The 18,676-nt window shown below is 46.0% G+C and overlaps 7 protein-coding genes across 7 annotated transcripts; 4 read left to right on the top strand and 3 right to left on the bottom strand.

The window, feature by feature from the left end:
• Window positions 1-1,736: 1,736 nt before the first annotated feature.
• Window positions 1,737-2,248, top strand: FOIG_11303 (uncharacterized protein; the record flags this gene model as incomplete). Its single annotated transcript, XM_031211858.1, has 1 exon — window positions 1,737-2,248. Exon 1 carries the CDS (start codon window positions 1,763-1,765, stop codon window positions 2,246-2,248), a length of 486 nt encoding a protein of 161 aa, XP_031058432.1. The 5' UTR covers window positions 1,737-1,762.
• Window positions 2,249-3,624: 1,376 nt separating this feature from the next.
• On the bottom strand, window positions 3,625-4,811 carry FOIG_11304 (uncharacterized protein; the record flags this gene model as incomplete). Its single annotated transcript, XM_031211859.1, has 2 exons — window positions 3,625-4,460; window positions 4,520-4,811. 2 exons carry the CDS (start codon window positions 4,809-4,811, stop codon window positions 3,625-3,627), a joined length of 1,128 nt encoding a protein of 375 aa, XP_031058433.1.
• Window positions 4,812-8,020: 3,209 nt separating this feature from the next.
• On the top strand, window positions 8,021-8,263 carry FOIG_11305 (uncharacterized protein; the record flags this gene model as incomplete). Its single annotated transcript, XM_031211860.1, has 1 exon — window positions 8,021-8,263. The coding sequence occupies one exon, from the start codon at window positions 8,021-8,023 to the stop codon at window positions 8,261-8,263; it is 243 nt and encodes an 80-aa protein (XP_031058434.1).
• Window positions 8,264-9,181: 918 nt separating this feature from the next.
• On the top strand, window positions 9,182-11,045 carry FOIG_11306 (uncharacterized protein; the record flags this gene model as incomplete). The annotated part of the gene is made up of 3 exons (XM_031211861.1): window positions 9,182-9,438; window positions 9,801-9,882; window positions 10,860-11,045. 3 exons carry the CDS (start codon window positions 9,182-9,184, stop codon window positions 11,043-11,045), a joined length of 525 nt encoding a protein of 174 aa, XP_031058435.1.
• Window positions 11,046-11,391: 346 nt separating this feature from the next.
• On the bottom strand, window positions 11,392-13,553 carry FOIG_11307 (uncharacterized protein; the record flags this gene model as incomplete). Its single annotated transcript, XM_031211862.1, has 8 exons — window positions 11,392-12,006; window positions 12,070-12,209; window positions 12,262-12,345; window positions 12,396-12,545; window positions 12,605-12,803; window positions 12,874-13,085; window positions 13,148-13,229; window positions 13,284-13,553. 8 exons carry the CDS (start codon window positions 13,551-13,553, stop codon window positions 11,392-11,394), a joined length of 1,752 nt encoding a protein of 583 aa, XP_031058436.1.
• A 995-nt stretch (window positions 13,554-14,548) lies between these two features.
• FOIG_11308 (uncharacterized protein) lies at window positions 14,549-17,119 on the top strand (the record flags this gene model as incomplete). Its single annotated transcript, XM_031211863.1, has 3 exons — window positions 14,549-14,659; window positions 14,711-16,695; window positions 16,750-17,119. 3 exons carry the CDS (start codon window positions 14,549-14,551, stop codon window positions 17,117-17,119), a joined length of 2,466 nt encoding a protein of 821 aa, XP_031058437.1.
• A 179-nt stretch (window positions 17,120-17,298) lies between these two features.
• On the bottom strand, window positions 17,299-18,324 carry FOIG_11309 (uncharacterized protein; the record flags this gene model as incomplete). The annotated part of the gene is made up of 3 exons (XM_031211864.1): window positions 18,139-18,324; window positions 17,676-18,090; window positions 17,299-17,627 (listed from the first exon to the last, which is right to left on the bottom strand). The coding sequence occupies exons 1-3, from the start codon at window positions 18,310-18,312 to the stop codon at window positions 17,299-17,301; spliced, it is 918 nt and encodes a 305-aa protein (XP_031058438.1). The 5' UTR covers window positions 18,313-18,324.
• Window positions 18,325-18,676: the final 352 nt, after the last annotated feature.

The raw sequence follows: 18,676 nt of genomic DNA on the forward strand, positions 1-18,676 counted from the left end.
GGAGAACTGGTAACTCTTGAGAAACGCGGCCTGGCTACTGTGCACACCGATAACAGCCCATGGAGACAGATGTATTGAGAGTTAATCGTAAATCCGAAGAGAGACTCCAACGTTGACTAAAATAGTTTCTTGCAGCGTATAACGCATGCTACATTAAGCAGGAGGGAGACGTCTTGGAACTTACCGTGAAGCCCCTTAATGGTGCAGCTACCTAGCTGATTGCTGGCCACAAGGTTGAACTTTAGGCTGCTCACACAGATAATGAGCACACAATACTCAATCACGCGGGATCTTGTTGTCCAAACGTCTCTCCTTCGCTTTGCGACTTGTAGCTTAGCGCGTGCGGTAGCAGAAGTGGGGGAACGAAGAAATGTCTTGTGATGGTGCGTCAAGCTCCGTTGAGTCACGGAAGCTTCCAACGAAGCAAATTCGCTGACTGACTCTTCGTCAGAGCACCTCTATAGGATCACAACTGAGGTTTACCCACATCAAATTGAGCCTGGCCCGCTCAGGCTACGCGCGTCCACCTGGTGAACTTGGTGCTCCACAAGGGCCTCCGCCGCTAGACCAACCGCATACTTTTAGTCTAAACAGCGCCATGTTCTTTAGTTATCCTCAGCTAGCACTAAAGTGCAGCCACAAATTCTGGTCACAACGTTGGCGGCGAAAAATGAGGACGCGTCATCAGGAGAAAGGGTCTTGTCACTTGTGAAACATCTGATCTACTGGCTTACTGGGATGAATTGCTCGCGATCTTTGCTCCGCCAGAACAATGGACGGTCCAGCTTGGGAATCACCTTGGACCCAAAGCGCCTCTTGAAAGGTTCGATAAGAAGGAGAGAAGAAACTATTCCTGCTCTTCCCCAATGTTATCCTGGTCAACTGCTCCCGTTATTTTCACACTCGCGCTGCACCTATCACTGGTAATACACGTCAAAGACAACATACCATGAAGTATTCGTCTTACTTCTATGTTAAGCGTCTAGCCGGGCTCGGCGAATACAGGCTACTTCCCTCACAGAGAGATGGCGATTTGTGCCAAGTTGAACGCTGTCTGCCACAACAGAAACAACGCATATCAAGAGCACGGCAAAAGCGCGCCGGATTTTGGCCTGCCGCCGTCATTTGTACAATCATAATCATGTACGTTGTATCGATTCATACTCATTGTAGCGAAAATATACCTACAGCGGCTAACGGTTAAGATAGAGCGCCTCTTTTCTTAATATTTCCCGTCTGCTTGTCAAATACCCTATATACATATGAGACGACACTGTTTACGTTTTACGACCGATTTTACAGACTTGGAAATTCAACATACAATGCAGCGGTATGGAGCACGGAATTATCGCGCCTTGTCTCTCCAGTAAGGTGTCACTCTCACAACGATTATTGGAGACCACATCCTCTCTTTTCCGCGCTCGCTGTAGGCTGCGCGAGCGTTGAAGCAGATGTATGGCTTAGTCCAGACGGAGAAGACCTTCTAGTCGGTCATGACAAACGATCACTTTCCTCAAGTCGCACACTACGATCACTCTATATCGACCCGCTTTTACAGATCTTGAACTCAATGAACCGGCCAGCGCCGCACCAAATCTTCAATCCCACCGCCCAAGCCTGTGGTGTCTTTGCCACAGAGCCGGATAAAACGTTGATACTGTTCATCGATGTGAAGGACGACCCAGTCAAGACTTGGCCCTTGGTTCTTCAGCAGCTAGGGCCATTGCGTGATATGAGATACCTATCTCGACACGACAAAACAATGGCGACAAATCAGACATTCTGGCCTGGACCCATAACCATAGTGGGCACAGGAAACATTATTAAACGGCGCGACATAAACATTGGCACCGACCTTGAGGAATGGCAGCAGCGCCACGATGCTTTTCTTGACGCTCCTTTACATTTGCTCACTGAAACAGGGTTCAGTCAAAGCAACGGGTTTTACGGCCCCTTTGAATTGGAAGATGAATTCTATACCGCCTCGGCCCCTTTCAACAAAGCCATTGGCAGTGTTCGGACGGGCTTCAGCACTCAGCAGATGGAAACTCTGCGGAACCAGCTTCGAATTGCAAAGCAACGAAACTTGAAGTCAAGATTATGGGGATTGCCTGATTGGCCGATATCGTATAGGGACTACGTGTGGAAAATACTTATGCAAGAGGGGATTGATTTACTGAATGCAAATGACATCGCCAGTGTAGCGATAAAGTATCGACAGTTAGGATACCCAAGGGAAGCTGCATAAATGGGTTTATCTCTATCTTTTATACTTTTGTACAACATCGGGTTGATTTATTATACGGGGCGGTTGGTAGTCTTATAAACTTCTATGAGACATTTAGAATAATTAAGGCAGTCACTGTCGACGAACATGTTCTTCAATCCAACACTTTTCTTATTCAAAACTAGAGGCTATGTACACTACATCGATTAGACAGCTCATTTGTCGTGTTCATCATCAAGGTAGTTAAGGATAGCTGGTGATACCTGACGCGTGGCACATCATTTAGCGCCATGCCAGAAAACAAGTCTAACATAGTCCAGACCAACCTAACGGAGAATAACCCCCGTCATGCACATATGCCATGGTACACATCTTGAGCAAACGATAACGGCCATTGCAAAGCCAGTGTCACATCTAGCCCATCATCGAGTTACGGAGTAGCCAATCCAGTTCGAGATATATTTAAGCCGCATGCAACTAGTCTGGCGGTAAGACCTGTGGGACGCGTAATGGTCTATTTGCTGATCCTGTCAATTCCCGCACCCAATGCCTTGGTCCATGCTCTCAATGCTTAGTCGATGCTAAGCTTTTTTGCCAAGACGGGTTCTAAATATGTCCTGCAGTATCATTGGGGGTTAGCTTTATAGCTGCCCCGCATCAACTGGAGTGATCGACCTTCAGTTGGCCCAAGGGACTACGTTAGTCAAAGTCTAATTAATCTCAAACCCGAAAATGCTTCTCCAATCAGATGGTGCGACTGACGTGCACAAAACTCACAGTCGGGTGCTATTGCTGCAGGAATCGAGAACGCCAGCAACTCCTTGCTAGCCTAGACGTACAGTCCGTTCAACACCCGGAAAGTGGTCTCTAAGATCTTTGCTCTGTACGGAGTCGGTCCATGGCCATATTACGCTCTCATCGTGGTGGCCGTATTCGTCAGTACTTACTCGATCATTCTCGAAAAACTCCCCTTCGAAGCGCAACAACCCGACTCGCTTAGAGATGCCATTGCTACATTGCACAATCATCCCGCAATCGTAACTGATGACAATACATCGGAGTGTCATGGGATTGAGGTTGATGGTGTCGGTGTCGAAAGCAAGGTCGAAACTAGTGGCCGCCCCGCCATGTGTAAGATCCAACGACCAAACTAGTCCTCTCTCAGACGCCCCGATGTTCTTTCGAGCAACAAAATGGGTCCATATGCCTTCGCGGGGGTAATCCTCCTTGGCGACCCAGTGCTGGCCTTTGCGTCTGGTAGGAAACGAGTCGCTCTTTTCCCAGGTTATCGTGGGTCTATAGGGCTCGCATTCTATGAGAGGCACATCGAAAACCTCGGTCGCGATTCTCAAGATGTAGGTTGAACCCAAAGCCTTGTAGGATTTGCCAGAAGTGAGCTACCGAGCAAGCGCGTTGTTGAGTTCTACAAGTCCTCCTGTTGCTGTTTCCACAAACGGAGGCGCTGTGAAGCTCTTTTCCAGATGCTCGACGTTCTCCAAGAAGTTCCATCTCACTCCGACTTTCCAGCCAGACCATGACCATGTTGGAAAGCCATTCCTCTTGGCAAAACCAGTCTTGGGAATATGGACTTCACTCCACGCTGGCTCCCATAGCATCGCCCAGAGAAAAGCACCGACAACATCATCATGCTTTGATCTTGCAATACGGTAAACATTTTGCTCATTCAGGTTTGAGAGTTGACAACCAACCCATCGTAGTGGCAGACCGCAGTATTGTTCCACTGAAGGTTCCAGCTGGACATAGAAGCGAAAAATGCCCTCCATTGCTCTCAATACGTCGGAGTCGTATGTTAGTTCACGCTTAGAGTATGCCTCCAAGTATGTCATGAACCTCCAACTCCTTGGTAAATATATCCCTGTATCTGAGTCTTCGTATGATATACGCTCAAAGATGGGGAAAACCACACGTTCGCAGTTTGCAAAATCTTGAATCAATTCCTCAGCACAGGTCATGCAACCACACTGGTAGAAGACCTGGTTATCAGCAAAGATGACGCACCGGCGAGAGAACACTGCTTCCTGATATGTCCAGCCCCTGGTCGACCATTTCGAGTCGCCCACGTGATAGCTAATTGGTTTGGGCATGAATTTCCATGTCGTTCCGTCCAGGGTGAACTTATTTGGAATCGTGCGAGGACGCTGCCCGACGCCAGGTAAACCATGTGACGAACTTTCTCCGGCGGCAGCTATTATGGTGACAGTTGCTTGGTTGTCTAAAAGGCTGTTAGCTCGTTGTCCGGGTCTTATGTTCATTACCGTCTCGAGAACGTACAGATAGTATTCGTTTGACCTAACTGGCAGCTCATGTCTTCAGTGTTTGTTTGATCAATACAGAGTTGATCAACCCATATATATCGAAATCCGAGCTGAATTGCGACATGCATGGCGTCTCTGATCACGGCTTTAGACAGGACGTGTAGATGCCCTTCTGGGAGATTAGACGAAGAACCCCATACATAGCTGAGTGCAACATATTCAACAAAATCTGTAACCTCCATCATAGCCTTGGTCTTGCAGTCCAGTAGCCTGAACTTTGCTATCTGCAGTGGATTTGCTGTAAGCATTTGACACGATTTACCATGAGTGTGGCAACAATGGGCAATCCACTTCCTGATCATGTGATAATCAACATGACTGGGATCTATTTGTCGATACTGCCCAATTTTGCCTGCTTCTTTAAGCAGCTCATTATCGGTTATCTGTAAGATGTATTCGAATTGATCCTCATGCAGTATACAAACGTGATCGATTCCATTGATATCGCAGCGGCTAAGCTTTATTGTTGCCGAGTCCTCGGATCCAACAGGTATGTCGCCATGTCGCCATTGTGATCTGAGGAAACGGCACAAAGGGCATGAGGAAGTCTCAGAGATACGTAGCGATACTTCAGTGTCATATAGAGTGTCATTCGAACATAACTGGTTAAGATTGACGGATTGGCATGATGTGCAAAGATCTTTACTTTGCCAGCCGGAGGCACCTGTACCAGGTGCCAATCGCCTATTGGGCTCTTGAACTAGTAACTGATCGTCAGTAATCCTTGGAGATGCCCAGAGCTGCGACAGTAGTAGTCGGTTGAACTTCCAAGCATATACTGACCTTGACTATTAGCTTGGCTCAATGTCGAATAGCAAAGCTCCATCTCCGCAGTCTCTTTGTTTCCGGCCATACCTCCTGCTCTTGGTGAGAGATACTGTTTTCCTTGGTATCGTCGTAGTAAGATCGCACTAAGCTGACGTGCTACTGTGTGAGAAATGAGACGAGAGTCTGATAGGGTTAGACAGAAAACTAGCGCAACACCGAAACCATCTCAGGACTAGAGTGAAAGGTTCGGAGTGTGAACTTGGGCTGAAATTGTAGTCTTTGTGGGAGGAAACAGTGAGGCTTTTGAAGAATACGGGTGCCGTCGCACAGTGTAGCCATCTTTGCGGGGTTCCAGCGCCTGTTATACCAAGGGGACCACGCCAAAAGGGTTGCTTTGGATGTTAAATAACGCGACATATTGCCTAATCAAGCATCGACGAGGGGTGGTACATGTGGCTGCTGCAAGGTTGTCTATCAGGCACCCAGATGTTTCACAGAATTCGCAAGATAATGCCTAATATGGATTCTCAGCCGTGTACCCCTCAGTTGGATCCTTTCCAACCTATCCTTGCTCTGTTTCTTTCCCCTTTAACTAACTAAATATTGGCCATTATGTTGCATTGTGTTATTCTTTATATCTCAGGTATGAGCATCCTCCATTATTTATTTCTCTAAAAGAATATCTTCGGCCGGAGCTTATGATAATCGTAGATGCGCCAACTAAGCCAGTGGGCGGTGGCAAGCCTACGCAACAAGATAACATTGTAATTCAAAATATTCAGGCAGATGATCCTGCAAACGACGCTTTTATCGTAGTCTAGCAATATATATAAACAGATTATTAGATTATACAGGAGGTGGTATATATTTCCAGGCTCTCTGTGCTAATTCAAGCTCTCGGCCACAAGTCTCAACTGCAAATAACACATCTGACCCAAGTCCGCAACGATGCAAGGACGGGTAGCACAGAGACTTCGTATCCAACCTATCAAAATAGCTTGAATAAACTATTCAGCATGTCTAGCTTCTCGTACGCTGGGTATAAGAGTATATCAAGCCCGAGTAAAGTTGTGGGCCTAAAGCTGGCAGCCAACATGCGAACTCTTCTGACGGCTTTAAAGACTCACCCCGGGCTGGTGTGGGACATTACGACGGGGATTTTGCAACACGAGATTCCATCAGACCTCCCACCTCTTAGCTATAGGAATCTTCGTGAGTGGCCTCCTATTGGCGGCAGGGCTGATCACAGGGCTATTTGCTCCAACGGAAGTATGCTCGCTGTCGCAGCAGAACGCAGATGAGTAAATATATGGGATCTCAAGGCTCATTCCGCTACCCCAAGAGACTTCGTTCTCGGCTCCTTTCAGCGCATAGGATACATAGATGTAACAACGGAGTCTAAAAGCTTATATATCAGCGATCTTTGAAGCACTGGCCAGCGACAGTGGTTTCACGAGCACTCCAGCCTCTTGGTTAATAAATTGAAAATACCTTCCGATGAAAAGACCGGGGTCGCATTCTCGCCGTTGGAGGCTCTTTTGGTAGATCAGGTAAAATCGACTTGTTAGATTCGACCAGCCAGAAAACATCTGTCGGTGTTTGTTTCGGCTGGACGACTGATAGGACTGGGACAATCATTTGGACGGGGCAAGCTATTGTATTATTTTTGATGTTAGGAGGTCGGATGAAGAGAAGCGCACAGCAGTTGGAAACCGCGTTGTTATTACCCAGGATGATAGCGAGTTTGCGATTTTAGACTTTAATAAAAGTCTTATAAATGAGATTTAAAGAACAATTTGGAGTTTGATATAACAAGACTACCTTTTAGCCTATAAGTCACTTTTAGCAATAAATTTAGAAATTTCAGTTTATAATACAGAGACGGAGTAACACAACTTTTCCAACCTTAGGTATAAACCCTTTATAATTATAAGTTATTTATATTTAATAAAAAATATAAACTTCAAAGAGATTATTAATAATATTCTTATTATATATTAAAGTAGGCCATTAAAAAACAGAAATTCTAAATTTTAAATATATTTAAGAGGTTTTAAATTAGCTTTTTAACACAAGCTTTTAAAACTAATATATATAATATTAATTATATTTAATCATATATTGTTCTTATTTTATTAATTTCTATAATTTAATTAATAACAGATGCTGTTCACAGGAATGTGTTCAAGGCGCAGCTTGAGACCTTTTCAGTATTATGATTAATATTGATTCAAGTATATGACAATGTTCCTTGTGAATCATTCTCCCAAGGTCTCTTGCACTGAATTAAAAGTTCACTATCTTACTGCTAGTGGGAGAAGTGACAAGCTGCTCGAGCCCTTCTGGTTCATTCTCCCATCGTTTTCTGTATTGGCATGTCCTCTGATCAGACAAGTGCTACAGGTGTTCAGTGACCGAATCGTAGCTCGCCCATAATCACTGTCTATGAGAAAGAGTCACTGAGTAGTCACTGTCTATGAAAACGAGTCACTGAGTAGTCACTGTCTATGATCAGTGACTGAATTGAATGAAACAGGTCTCTGGACCCAAGTATATAGATGGACGTTTGCACCCAAGAGCATCAAGTTCAATCCTTGCAACACACACACATCGATCATCACAGCACTAAACTTCATCAATTTACCAAGTACAAATACCATTCAATAACATAACCCACAACATCCTCAAAATGCCCAAGCCGTCAGAGACCAGTGTTTCCACCCGAACGGGTAACACTGCCGGCAACCATGAAAAGGTCGAGAAACTCGCCTCACAGTGGAAAGGAAAGGGAATCGAGATTACGGTCGGTCCCAAAAAGATGACTTCCATCACATCCCCTGGAGTTCAGAGCGGAGGTGAATATTCGGTCAAGAACCTTCGAGCGCAGATGGAAAAAGATGGCTTGTGGGAGGATTCGAAGGTCGAAACTTGACTGGTCGTCAAGAATCTATCATGTTCAGAAAGACAGGTGTCAAGACACTTGACCATTGGTAGACAGGAATTATCCTGGACTAAGAATGCGTAAAGGACAGGTTGTTCGTGGGCTCAGGTAGTTAAATTAAAGCCATTATGCAAGCAATAAGTGCATTCCATTGGCCTTGTTACTAATCCCAGCAGAGGCACCCAGACATGTCTTTTCACATCATACTCATATGGCCATTTGGTATCCCGAATGCTCCTCTTATGCGGATCTGCGTTGGAAATTCTTGGTAAGTCTCTTCATCCGATGGCATAGCTTCGTTTCTGTTTATTTTATAGATCTTACTTGCTTGCTCGTAGTCCCTTCGCTGTCCAGATGCATATATGTATCCCTGAAGGCTGTGAATTTCTTCCCTGTGCAAGTCCTCGAGAACTCCAACTTGACATGCGCATTCTAGGTGAACCATCAACAGCTGTTATAATTGCAGATTTCATTATCTACACGGTGCGTTAAGAAGTACTAATTTAGGACTCAATTGAAATATTGGGATTAATTTCTCTTGACCATATTACGTAAACGGTTGTAGGTATCATTAGTTGAGGGGCATTTATTTAGTCATTATATATATATAGTTCAAGTTCATCATTTCTATTCTGCAAAGGCTTGGTGGTGGCAACCAGTTTGAGGGGTGGCGTCACACTTGACTAAAGCGTTTCCCGTTCACAGTAATCAGATCATCATTCACCGTCAATCGCATCCATCAATTTGTCATAGATCTTGGCAGTCCACCAGGGAAGGCGTGAAAGGCTGGACATTTCCCTCCAAGTCATTCTCACCCTCGCCAAACTGACATGTCCTCTGATCAGGGACATGTGCTGGTCTCTGTATCAGAGCTTTCTGTTCTGCCAGTGAATGTCGGTTCATCATGCCATGAACCCGGAAGGGAAACTGCCAAAGCTCAAAGAGCTTAGCCAAGATGACTGGGACTACAAACTACACGACGGGGGAGCCATCCTTCAATCGAAATACCGAATTCGATTTAATTCCTTTGGTTCCATGGCAGACGTGGCGGATCTGGTGGTCAATAGTGGAGTTGGAGAGAGCTGGAAACAATCTCACTATGCGGTGAAGCCGGAGGCTACGGGGATAAGAGAGGAGAATAAGACGATGGTGAATGCTTGCTCTGGGTTCGACTCATAACTTGGCCTCGAAGTACCCAGTCTATATAAGATTTGGTAAAGAAAGCCACGGGGGTCCCATGACACTGTCACAGTTCTTTTTGTCCAAGACGTGGGGGGCCTTTCTTCACAATGATAGCCCAGGATATTTTTAACCTCGAAGTCACTTCATTGCATATTTTAAACGTGAATTTCACAACAAGATTCTGAGCAAAAGGGATTATGCCCAAAACATCCTCTTTTTGTGTGAAAGCGACCGACTGCGGAAAGCTCAACACAAGCGGTTCAGATGGATTCACTGCTCTTGAAGCTGACGGACTTGGAATCAGTTCATTATCTGACTCTGATAACACTGACCTTCACATGCTAAGTGAATCGCAGCAGGTCCGTGAGAATCACTGTGGGTTAAGTTCAATGATCAAGCTGGAGCTCTCGGCGCAGGTGACAGGGCTGGTATGTATAGTTACACTGGGCACTGGTCTTTCGGCAGGTTCATTCATCAAATAAACCCATTCTACCAGGAAAGCACAGAGCACTGAACTACCACAAAGCTACAACCAAACTATATACACCCATAACGCTACAATGAGAGGACTCAACACAAACAACGACAACTAGCTAGAAACCGAGACCTGATTTCGCAAGGATCAACAATACATCAGGTAACAAGGAGAAGCTCGATAGGATTGAGAAGGAAGTTAAACCTCATGGAGCCAGTTTCTTTATTTCAGATGATCAAATCACAATTGTATTCTCCACTGCAGAAATGAGACCAGACAGACATAGTCTGCACACCATTAAGGACGGGATGGAAAAGGTGGGGTTAATGACAGATTGGAAGTTGGAGGAAAGTCGGATCCTAGACCCTCTAATCGTTGCTCATCGTGGAGAGACGGATGTGCAGCAATAAGGAAAAAAGCCCCAGCTTTACTTCGACTACTTTCATAATTGACCTTTATCACCGAAATAAGAGGTCACTTTTATCTAACTGTTCCTCGATAACGTGTGAAGCAACATGGCGAACCATTTTCATTGATCCGCAAAGCGACTGAAAAAGCTCACATATGACCACTGGCCACTGCTTATCAGAATAGCATGGTTTGAGTCATACGAGTGTGTGACTGTCAACGTGCGTGATTTCGTGATGAAAACAGCTCTTGCACGGGAATCACTGCCATTTATGGTAGTAACCATAGTGAAGCTCTACACAAGAATCCGGCTCTAGGTATAAAAGGCCTTGTTCTTCCGCTGTTCGCGATTCCAATCTTCAAGCAACCAAATTTACGATTGTATCAGACCTCAATCAATCTCTGTAGAGATACAAATAAGTCAACAACAGTCCAAACTTTGCAATGTCGAAGAATATAGAGCCGAAGGGGGTTATAGTCACCAAGTTCACCAGAATCAGAACTACACCTGGTAATGAACAGAAACTTCAGGAGCTTGCCAGAGAATATGGAGGTCATGGCGCCCAGATCGTCATTACCCCTGTCACAATGAGTGTCGGACTCCCAGCGAGAGGAAGGTTTCGACTTGGGGGCGAATACAAAATCAAGAGGTTTCTGAAGCAGATGACAGATAGAGGCTTGATGGATGACTGGCATGTGGACGAGTGATTATATTGGGTTTTACTTTGAGGGAAGAACTGCTTATTAGCTATCTACATGGTGACCTATAGTTTACTGAATATTTATCCGGGAATGAGAAGTATCCTGGATCATTTTTCTTTTTTTATGAAGTATGTATATCGTAGTCCCACAAAGCACAGGGCTGACCATACACAAAGAAATTCCATGACTTGCTGTCCAAGGCATTTTTCGATAAATTAATTAAGTTGGTGGCATGCAAAAAGGCAACATGTATTATTCGAGTTCAATAAGGTTAATGCTAGACTCAAATACTCGATCTGATGCAGCTTCACGATACTAATATCTCTCGCTAATGCGAAACAGTATTAGCCGCTTAGAAGAAAATAGCTCCATCCTGGACCGCAGATCCGCAAGCAAGAACCCCATCTACAGTGTAGAAGATTGCCACGCTCTTGACTTTTCCAGGCCAAGAATCATTACTTGAGTTTGCCAAAGCGGCCAGAGTGCTAACTGGCATAGCGTTCATTGTTTCAGCTGAATTCATTATATATTCCAAGGTTTTCTTGTCGGTGATTTGTCGCAGACCAAAAACCGCCGAATGGAACTTATATCGACTTGTCGGACCCTTGTTGAAGCCAAGAGCTGCCTCAGACCCGGAGCTACTCTGTGCAGTGAGGATGTGGACTTGCCCAGTTCCTGTGTCACAGGTAAAGATACGCGAGGAGTTCGCGTCGTCGTCGAATCGATACAGAATGCTAAGAGACTTTGGCATTCCGGGCATATTGTCAGGGAAGATGAGGTCATTTGTGGAGATGACGATTTTGGAGCCGTAGTTGAGCTGCATCTTGGCCAGATCCGTGACAGTTTGTCCGCCGTAAGAAGCGGCGAGGATGACTGCTTGACCTCTGCGCTTAGGGGTGTCGGTGTTGGTGTTGGTGGCTTCCTCAATGATGCCGTGCTTCGCGAACGAGCGTGCCACTTCAAGCACCTATAATCCAACCTAGTCAGCCTGGGGTTGTGGCATTCGATGCTTTGGCAATCCTTTACTCACGTTGTTCCACGATGTCACAGCCATGTTGATGTAAAGCTTGCTCATGGAAGAACCGTGCGCTTCGGTCTTTACATTCCCGTCAATACTCTCGAGCTTTTTTCGGAGGGTGGAACATGACATATTCATCATTGTCATGCCATCTAAAACCAAGTTAGCCAAGTCCTATTCCAAGAGCTAATTGAAAAAACCAACCGAAGATATTGTCTAAGGACTTTTTTGCCTCGTCAAGGTGTTTCATGACACCATCGATATTCTCGATCAGTCCTCTGGCGGTATCTTTATGAAAGAGGTCAGCTCTGGTCGATGTCATCAGACCAATAACTCACCAATTGACTTCAGAAGATGAGCTCTCTCTTGATCGCCCTGGGCTACCATTATCTTATACTTGTCATTTTTGGCTGCGTAGTTTCGCAGAGCTTCCTTCATATCTTCAGAAGCCCAGGGAAGAAGAAGGCCTCCCACGCCAGGGAAATCCCCTGCAGGTTGACTGTCAGTAGGGAACTCTACAATTAGAAAGAAATGACGAAAAGCATACATAGCCACTTGTAGCTGTTCAGATACTCCTGGCTCATTACTGTCTTTTGTTGGTTCTTGATCAATTTCCGGATACATGTGCGCGTCTCCTCCATATGCTTTGTCATAGGGCTGTCAAGGTGTTTTTCACTAAATTTCTCATCAAGTATAGGTTTCAGGATTTTCAGCGCTGCTGCGTCGCTTTCCGTCTGTGATTTGAACTAAAGCCGAATTGTTAGCCAAGAGCCTGATGGCAATACTTTACCGGAAGGACATTCGACATGTACGCACCAAGCTTATCGCCTCGGTAATCCTGATTAGTTTCTGATTAGTTTCTTTAGCTTCTTCTTGCAAAGCTGTGAGAATCTCTTTCGCGTTCATCTTTGCTTCCATTGCTTCATCGCTTCGAGTAGGTATCTTCCTATCACAAATTATATCCATCTGCTTTTTCAGCTCCTCGAGAAATACGGTTGCGTTCCCAGCATAGTCAGCAACGGCATGAGCTTTATGTGAAAATCGGGCTGTTAGCTATAATCCAAAGGTTCTTCGCGGTGTGAGCACTTACCAAGACCGATCATAGGATTGATTCCATCTTTGAGGAAGGTCTCACAGTGCTCATGGATGGGGATAAGGCTCTTGTATAGTTGCTGGTCGTCATGTCAGCATTTCCAATACGGTTGCCATAAGTGAATGTCACTGACATCATATTCCGACTGAGTTTGGATCCAAAGGTCGAGGCCTTTGAACGGATAGGTCGCCTTGAATAGTTCGTCTGTCTTGGGTATCTTTAAAGCAGACTTGACATAGGACTGAAGCCCTACAAACATCACATCATTGAGGACGAAAGCCGGGGCAGGCTTCTGTTCAGTAGTGGCCTTAAAGGCGACAGGGGCCTCTCTGATGAATGTTTTAGTTCCGTTGGTGAAATCTTCAAAGATTTGATTCGGATTGATCGCGACTACGGCAGTCATGGTGAAAGATTTGGTACAACAAGGAGAACAAGGTAAGAGGTGCTTAGTTGATATGAGGATGAGAAGGTTCAATTGAGAGAAGAATGTATTGCTTGGTAGCTTACTGGAGATCATAAACTTCCTGCCAAACACCTATAAATACTTCGTGGCAACAGCGGGTATTTAGGGACTATGGGAAGGTCTGTTTATGTGAGGATGGTAAGCAATACCAGAGGTTTAGCAAGTGGCGAGCTGAAGAGCAACGTTCATCACCGCTTCTTCAAAGGTACGTGTTCAGCTCGGCGTCACCGGAACTTCAAGTATTGAATTCTCATGGTCGAGACTCCTGCTTCTCGCTCACTTGGGAAAGTATTCGTGGACCTTGAGGCACCCTGAACGTCGCCAAGATCACAAGTGTCGAGCTGAACCAGAGCACAGCCCCGCTTGTTCAGAAGAAACGGCTTAGCGCAGTGCGACTGGTTGATAGCTGTTCTAAACAAGGCTAGGGGAGGCAAGAAAACTTAGGACTTCCATCCTGGATGACAGAAAGACTTAGGTAAATTTAGTGTAAGTTTAGTGGACCTTAGACTAGTTATTTTTGATATCCTGCTTCAAGGTATGAAGTTTTCTTGCGCCCTGAGGCGAGGCAATAGTCCATGCAACTGACAGGCGTTATTCCCACTTATTTGATGCCTCAATTGGCTAGTCGGCCGCGCTATTGAATTTCTGACCTCTTTAAGGACAAGACTCTCCGGAAGCCCTTTTCCCATTTTGAATGGCAATCTAGCTATGGTACGTGGCCAGCGCGGCGATAAATTCACCATCAGAAGAAGCCCTTGATATGAAAAGCTATCAAGGCCTCAAACACTATAATAATCCGGCAGCGACAGCCTGGAGGAAATCCATCTAATAGATCCCCATCGCCTCAATTTATTGCAGTGATCTAATTTGGTCCTCTTCTGATACCTATCTTTATTTTTCCTTTCGATCTGAACTACGTCAACAGTTGAATCAACATGGAGTTTCAACTCGCAGCTGATTACCTGCACAACACTTTCACTCTCGGTGAGAAACAACTAGCCAAGGATTTGTCTGAGTCCTTTTACCTCGATGAGCTTCCTCGAACTGTGAGTTTTCTCATCATTCAATGCTCTTCTGAGCCATTCTCATAACTACAGGTCTATATTCGTCGGCCGTTCGTCCAGCTAGCCGAGGTCTTGAACGAAGCACAAGTCTATGTTCAAACTCACACTAAAGAGGATCTTCGAAGACTGGTTCTCTACTGCGACACTATTAATCTTACTGAAGGTCTGGTCATTGGGTATAAAGACTCGGAGAAACCCTTTGGTCTGCAAGTCTTTGCTCGCAAGGTCGAATGTCAGAATGCCAGTCAAGCCCTCCATATGCACTTCTCAGAAGACTGCCAGCTTGAATTCTACACATACGAGCTCAAAGAGGGCTTCACCGCGCGCCTTGAGTTCGGTGATGGTTCCATCATAAAGCTTCCACTGTCCATTGCCCCCGAAAGCTGGGGTATCACTGTCAACTGGGATGGCACGAAGTTTCTTTTCATTGACCATGACTCAACTGCTCTGGACATGACGACAGCAAATTACTTGAACAGGATCAAGAGTGACGGAACCTTGGAAACTGGCAACTTCATCGAAAACAACGACAATTTACCCAGGCTCGCTATGTACCAATTTCTTGTCGCCGCCACAATCATCAAGATCAATCCCAAGCTTGCGTTGGAGATTCTGAATTGGGTTTGCAATTTGAGTGCTCATGAGAGCAGTGCCGCCTTGAACATACATGCGTGTTCTCTGCGAAACAGTCTCGTTCTCTCGCAGGAACGAAAGGTCTTCAATGTGCCTTCTGTCAACATTTACGCAAGCAAGCAAGTTCTCGAATCGCGACTGGCAGCTAGTACAGCCTTTGAGCAGGCATTCCAGAATTTCGCGGCACAGGAGCGAACTTCAGCCGCTGTTCTTGGACAGACTGTCAACCTCATCGCAAAGAGCGAAGACGCCATGTCAGAGTACGCATTTCTCGAGGATCTTGCTCAGAAGGCCTACTCTTCAGCACAATCAGCCAGAGGAGTTGCGTTCAAACGATACGATCAGAATAACACAGACTTGGTTCCTCTTCAGAAGGAGTTCAGCAAAGGTCTTGAAGATTGGTGCACAGAGCAGAAGATTGAAGCAGCTAAAGCTGTATTCTCTGCTTGTATTAGCACTATTGGAGCGGTCACCGCAACTGTCGCGTCTGGTGGTCTTGCAGCTCCTATGATTGCTGGTGCTGCAGGAAAGGCTGTGGAAGCTGCCGATAAGATTGCCAAGATCATAGAAACCATCAAGGATGTTGTCAAGAGGATCAAAGAGATATACGAGAAGCTGAAGCCAATATTGGAAAAGCTGAAAAAGCTTTCCGAAACGATCCAGGCTGTAGTCACAGCTCTCAACGCGTCCAAAACACTCCAGGAGAAGACCGCCATTCAGCGCCCCGATATGAGCTTGGATATCTATAATGCTACCGCTCTGTGGGACATCTTCAGGGAAAAGGTTGACCAGATCGAGAGTACAGTGGAAACCATTGAGTTCCCGGCAAAAGAGAAGTATTTCTTTGCTCTGCGCACGCTTGTTATCAATGGCAAGACATACCTACAGACTCAAGAGAATTTATGTCAGCGAGGTAATGAGCTGGCCATCATTCTTTTGAAAGTCAAACTTCAGCACAAAGAGAAGAATCGCCTGACTCTATCCGCCAAGGCCACAGAGCAACAGGGTGCTGTGCTGGATCTCCTGAAGAGAGCCATGTTTGACCGTCTTCTTTCCATTAGATCGCTTGTCTTTCTCGACTTTTACATGTACTCGGAAGCTTACATGTTTCACGCTTTGACTGACAAGCCTCCCGTCAACATCTCGCCCGTCAAGCCCGTGCTTGACTATCTGGAAGACGCTGCTAAGTTCCAAGGTAATGTCGCGGCCTTCGGATCACGGGTCATGGTGCAGCAGCGAAAGTTCAGTATCTTGACTTGCGGTGATGCTGCCAGCACTTCGAGCCTGAGAGACAGGTTGCTCAAGAATGAGTCTGTCTTTGTTTCGTTGGATCCAAAGGACGCCATGTTTGCCGGCTTCTCTCGCATTCGGGTTTCGAAAGCACGGTAAGCTTGTAGAACTAGCAGAGTTCGGCACCCTTACTGACACCTTGTGAACAGATGCTATCTTGAAGGGGTCTCTGTGGCTCCGAGCTTTTACGCAACAGGTGACAACGCTAGTATTCGGCTCTTGTTAAAGACCTCTGGGAGGTTTTATGACATCAGTCTTCCTGGAAGAAAGGACGGTGCAGCTCCTTTCAACGCGTTTGTCGGAGATGCTCGCGCCCTTCTTTTTGAGTACAGTGTCGAGGACCGGTCTATCATCTGCGATGGAGATTACGGGCAAAACCTGGATTATACAAGACAAAGTCCTTTGACTGAATGGGAGTTGACGGTTGGTGTTGGGGGATTGCAGGCGAAGGATCTTGACTTTACTCATCTGAAGGGCATCCGTATGGAGTTCTGGTGTGATATCACGCTCAAGATCTAAACTGTTCTTTATTCCAGTGCTATTATGGCTAGCAATTGATTCTATCAAGTATCGGGCCATCGGCCATTAGGCGATAGCTATAGCGCAAGATCATAAGATTTTATAAATGCAGAACTATAGAAAATAGGTATTTTTGCTATTACTTATGGCTTATGCGGGCCGTTTTTGATATCATCTTTTTATTCCCACTTAGATCTGTTCTGCTCAACAAACTCCTTCCAAGTAACAGGCTTCTCATCCAGAAGATCCAAGCTCTCCTTGAGATCAGCATCGCCGTAGTATCCAGGGTCCTCCAAGAGCATCATGTTTTCAGTCAGTTCCTTTGCGACGGGAGCAGGGAGGAAAGACTCGAAGACATCGGCGGGAACTTGGTTAAAGGTAGCGGGCTTTCCGATGACTTCGCTGAACTCGGAGATGATTCTGTTGGGGGAGTAGTAATCGGTGGCAGCAAAGATGCGCTTATTGATAGTGCCGGGGAAGTTCTTGATTGCGGCCTTTACGAACTTGCCTAGTATGAGTTAGCAGTTATCCTTGTCATTTTAGTTGACCAACTTACCCATATCGGCGTTCACGTCAAAGAGAGGAACCTTGGCCTTGTCACCATTGGCAGGGAGAGCCCAGCCATAGCTACCGTCTTCATTCTTGCGGATCGAAGTGAAGAGGTTAGAAGCAAAGAAACCAGGAAGGACAAAAGTAGCAGGAACATTGATCTGTCGGATGTACTCCTCAATCTCGGCCTTGCCCTCAAAATGCTTGATGTGAGTAAGGCGACCGTTGCTGATCTTGTTGGTGTCGAGAAGAGACGAGAAAATGAGCTGCTTCACACCAGCAGTTTTGCATGCGTCGGCGACAGCCTTTCCTTGAGCGATCTCGCCGTTGCCGCTGTTGGTCTCCCAGTAGTTTGTGACGAGGAAGACAGTGTGAGCGTCCTTGACAGCGGGAGCGACTTGCTCAGCGGTGTTCATGTCGGCCTGCAAGAGTCAGATTGAGTTCTTGATTGAGAATATGGCCTAACTTACAGCAACGACCTCAACGCCCTTTGAGGCGAGAGCCTGGGCAGCGGGCTTGGAGACATCTCGGGTGATGCCACGGATCTTGAACTCTTTGGAGAGAGCGGGGTCGTTGAGGATGGCGCGAACGACAGAGCCGCCCTGGTTGCCAGTGGCGCCGAAAACAGTAAGAATCTTGGACATTTTGAGTTATTGTGAGACGTTAAGAGTTTGAGAGTCTATGGATTGGGTGAATTGAATCGGGAGTGAGTTGATAAAGAGTCTGTTATTGAAGACGAGGAGTTGTCTTTATAGGCCCATGACACAACCGTGATGGTGAATCCAGCCACAAAGCTGCATGCATGATGGGCACAGAAATCCTTAGCAATCCAAACCTTGTCCACTTAGACAGATGAATAAGGGCCCAAAGACAGCCTCGTACAGCAGCGGAGCTTTGCGCGAGTCCGTACCAATGATTGGTATAATCATCAGGTAAGCCGTATACCAGAGTCGGCATGTCGGTAAACGCCAAGACATCGAGATGCAGCCCTAACTGAACAGGGAGAGT

The sequence above is a fragment of the Fusarium odoratissimum genome (genome assembly GCF_000260195.1).
Source record: "Fusarium odoratissimum NRRL 54006 unplaced genomic scaffold supercont1.21, whole genome shotgun sequence".
Taxonomy (NCBI): domain Eukaryota; kingdom Fungi; phylum Ascomycota; class Sordariomycetes; order Hypocreales; family Nectriaceae; genus Fusarium; species Fusarium odoratissimum.